At 49.1% G+C, this 4,475-nt stretch overlaps 1 protein-coding gene across 1 annotated transcript; it reads left to right on the top strand.

The window, feature by feature from the left end:
• The first annotated feature begins 3,835 nt into the window (after positions 1–3,835).
• Positions 3,836–4,180, top strand: LOC138366567 (myomodulin neuropeptides 1-like). The gene has a single exon (XM_069327602.1). It carries the CDS (start codon positions 3,836–3,838, stop codon positions 4,178–4,180), a length of 345 nt encoding a protein of 114 aa, XP_069183703.1.
• Positions 4,181–4,475: the final 295 nt, after the last annotated feature.

The following is a 4,475-nucleotide window of genomic DNA, read 5'->3' as shown; positions in this document are numbered from 1 at the left end:
TTTCTCAATCTTTCGTACATTTCTTTTCACAGTTGGAGGTAAATCAAAAATCAATTCTCCAAAATTCATTTTTATTTCTAGTCTAGAAAAAAAAGTCTATTTCTAGTCTAGAAATAAAAATGAATTTTGGAGAATTGATTTTTGATTTACCTCCAACAGTGAAAAGAAATGTACGAAAGATTGAGAAAATTCGTGTTAGAATTATTAATCTTACTTTTTCGGTCATATTTAATAATTATATATATATATATATATATATATATATATATATATATATATATATATATATATATATATATATTCTATCTTGAAATCCAACACTCTACTTGTAACTCCCAACCACTCCCCACACCACAACCACTCCTAACACCAACACACCAATCCAAACACCAACACCCCGTGGGAAGTAGTGGAATTTATATCTGCCCATATTTGTTAAAGAATATGAACTAGTAAAGCAGCTTGGAGATACATACAAACAAACCAAAACTCACGTTGACTTGCATGCATTTCTTGTCACAAATACAGAAGTGAGAAATATGAGCAACGTCATACGTAAAAAAAACATTGGGAAGAGTTCCTACAAAGTATAAAGAGCAAACAACACTTGTTGAATTTTAGGACTAGATACGAAAAATCTCTGAAAGCAACCCAACCAAACCACTGCACTACAGCCCACTAGAACAAGCAAACATTCTCCTTGATCAATGGGCACTAACATGAGGCTAAACTCACTCCCAGTAAACATACATACCATATTTAATGACACACGCCAAAACAGACAACGAACCATCAATCTTGCCTGTGCAGCTATCGACGTGTCAGATCTTAATGATGTAAGTGACTGGGAATTAAATCATGCACAACAGATGGGCAAATCAACTGCTGAGGACAGCATTAGTTACAGTCTACTGAGATTAGTCCCACACGTATTCCCAATCACGGTAATTCACTTTTAGTGTTATACAGAATGAGTTTAAGTGAAGGAGTATTGCCTGATGCTTGGACAAAGAGAGTCTTTGAGAGACCCCATGGCGATCCTGTGAGCGGGAATGGACCCATGGCCATCCTGTGGGTGGGAATGGACCCCATGGCCATCCTGTGAGCGGGATTCGATCCTATACCCATTCTGTGGGCGATAATGAACCCCGTGGCCATCTTGTGGGTGGAATTTAGAATCCCTTACCTAACCTGTGGGCATTTTTTTTTCTACCACAGACGTGGCTATACATTTACAATGCTAACTAGCATATATACATTTTCTTCTGTCCTCCATGGACAGGGTTAGAGATGTGTTAAACATATAGTTCAAGGGTTTATTGAACAATCAACCACAGAAGGTGATTCGGTGCTTTTAAAATGCTAAGCTAACCTACATATGTAAATACATAGATGCACAGATTTGCGTATGCCCTACATACAGTGTTCGATGTGTCATTAATGTGCATTTACAAAGGTGAAATGTAATTCTGATCAGCTTCCATATATACTTTATACACATACATATACATACACACACACACACACACACACACACACACACACACACACACACACACACATATACGTACATATACATATATACATACATGTATATATACATACATGTATACATACATATATACACACACACATGCATTCACATACATTTGTCTCTTTTACTCTGACGGGGTGAGATAGCTGATAGAGAAACTAGTGTGCAATTAAGCACTTAATCACTGAAGGTGATGAAGGTGCTTTAACAAGCTCAGGTTATATAGTTACATCACATACATACATTGTATAATTGATACATTACATGGTTAATCTTGGGTACAAGTCCAATATATCATCAAGTGTTCCAGTACTCATATAGTAAATACACAGTTCAGCATACCTTAGTCCAGGAGGGCGAAAGTCAGTCAATATGGGACATTCTACAATATAATGTTCAAGAGAATGTATAATGTTCTACTACTGTGGGCAGTAATAGACCCCATGGCATTCTTGTGGGCGGTAATGGACCCCATGGCCATCCTGTGGGCGGTAATGGGCCCCATGACCATCCTGTGGCCGGGAATGGTTCCTATTCCCATTCTGTGGGCGGCAATGGACCCCATGGCCATCATGTGGGCGGCAATGGACCCCATGGCCATCATGTGGGCGGCAATGGAACCCCATGGCCATCCTGTGGGCGGTAATGGATCCCATACTTATTCTGTGGGTGGTAATGGACCCCATGGTCATCCTGTTGGCGGTAATAGACCCCATGGCCATCCTGTGGGCGGTAATGGACCCCATGGCCATCCTGTGGGCGGTAATGGGCCCCATGACCATCCTGTGGCCGGGAATGGTTCCTATTCCCATTCTGTGGGCGGCAATGGACCCCATGGCCATCATGTGGGCGGCAATGGACCCCATGGCCATCCTGTGGGCGGTAATGGATCCCATACTTATTCTGTGGGTGGTAATGGACCCCATGGTCATCCTGTTGGCGGTAATAGACCCCATGGCCATCCTGTGGGCGGTAATGGGCCCCATGGCAATCCTATGGGCGGTAATGGACCCCATGCCCATCTTGTGGGGGGTAATGGACCCCATACCCATCCTGTGGCCAAGAATGGACCCCATTACATCCTGTGGGCGGGAATGGACCCCATGGCCATCCTGTGGGCGGTAGTAGACCCCATGGCCATCCTGTGGGTGGGAATGAATCCCATGGCCATCATAAGGGCGGTAATGGACCCTATGGCCATCCTGAGGGCGGTAATGGACCCCATGGCCATCCTGTGGGCGGTATTGGACCCCATGGTCATCCTGTGGGCGGTAATGGACCCCATGGTCATCCTGTGGGCGGTAATGGACCCCATGGTCATCCTGTGGGCGGTAATGGACCCCAAGTCAATCCTGTGGCCAGGAATGGATTCCATACCCATCCTGTGGGCAATAATAGACCCCATGGCCATCCTGTGGGCGGGATTGGACCCCATGGCTATCGTCTGGGCGGGAATGGATCCCATGGCCATCCTGTGGGCGGGAATGGATCCCATGGCCATCCTGTAGGCGGCAAAGGACCCTTTAGCCATCCTGAGGGCGGCAATGGCCCCCTTGGCCATCCAGTGTTCGGTAATGGACCCCATGGCCATCCTGTGGAAGGTAATGGATCCCATTCCCATCCTGTGGACGGTAATGGACCCCACGGCCATCCTGTGGGTGGCAATAGACCCCATGGCCATCCTGTGGGTGCTAATGGACCCCATGGTTATCCAGTGTAAGGTAATGGACCCCATGGCCATCCAGTGTTCGGTAATGGACCCCATGGCCATCCAGTGTTCGGTAATGGACCCAATGGCCATCCTGTGGAAGGTAATGGATCCCATGGCCATGCTGTGGCGGTAATGGACCCCATGGCCATCCTGTGGGTGGCAATAGACCCCATGGCCATCCTGTGGGCGGAAATGGACCCCATGGTCATCCTGTGGGTGCTAATGGACCCCATGGCCATCCTGTGGGTGCCAATGGACCCCATGGCCATCCTGTGGGTGCCAATGGACCCCATGGCCATCCTATGGGGGCCAATGGACTCCATGGCCATCCTGCGGGGTCCAATGGACTCCATGGCCATCCTGTGGGGGCCAATGGACTCCATGGCAATCCTGTGGGCGGTAATAGACCCCATGGCCATCCTGTGGGCGGTAATGGACCCCATGGCCATCCAATGGGCGGTAATGGACCCCATGGCCATCTTGTGGGGGGAAATGGACCCCATACCCATCTTGTGGCCGGGAATGGACCCCATGGCATCCTGTGGGCGGGAATGGACCCCATGGCCATCCTGTGGGCGGTAGTAGACCCGATGGCCAACCTTTGGGTGGGAATGAATCCCATGGCCATCATAAGGGCGGTAATGGTCTCTATGGCCATCCTGAGGGCGGTAAAGGACCCCATGGCCATCCTGTGGGCGGTAATGGACCCCATGGCCATCCTGTGGGCGGTAATGGACCCCATGGCCATCCTGTGGGCGGTAATGGACCCCAAATCAATCCTGTGGACAGGAATGGATCCCATACCCATCCCGTGGGCGATAATAGACCCCATGGCCATCCTGTGGGCGGTAATGGACCCCATGGCTATCGTCTGGCCGGGAAGGGATCCCATGGCCATCCTGTGGGCGGGAATGGATCCCATGGCCATCCTGTAGGCGGCAATGGACCCCATGGCAATCCTGTGGGAGGTAATAGATCCCATACTCATCCTTTGGGTGGTAATGGACCTATGGCCATGCTGTGGGCGGTAATGGCCCCACGGCCATGTTGTAGGCGGTAATGGACCCATGGCCATGCTGTGGGCGGTAATGGATCCCATACCCATCCTGTGGGCGGCAAAGGACCCTTTAGCCATCCTGTAGGCGGCAATGGACCCCATGGCCATCCAGTGTTCGGTAAAGGACCCATGGCCATCCTGTGGGAGGTAATGGATCCCATTCCCATCCTGTG

Source organism: Procambarus clarkii, chromosome 19 (assembly GCF_040958095.1).
Source record: "Procambarus clarkii isolate CNS0578487 chromosome 19, FALCON_Pclarkii_2.0, whole genome shotgun sequence".
In the NCBI taxonomy this organism is placed as follows: domain Eukaryota; kingdom Metazoa; phylum Arthropoda; class Malacostraca; order Decapoda; family Cambaridae; genus Procambarus; species Procambarus clarkii.
The sequence above is the reverse complement of the archived record's forward strand: the minus strand, read 5'-3'. Positions and strand labels throughout refer to the sequence as shown.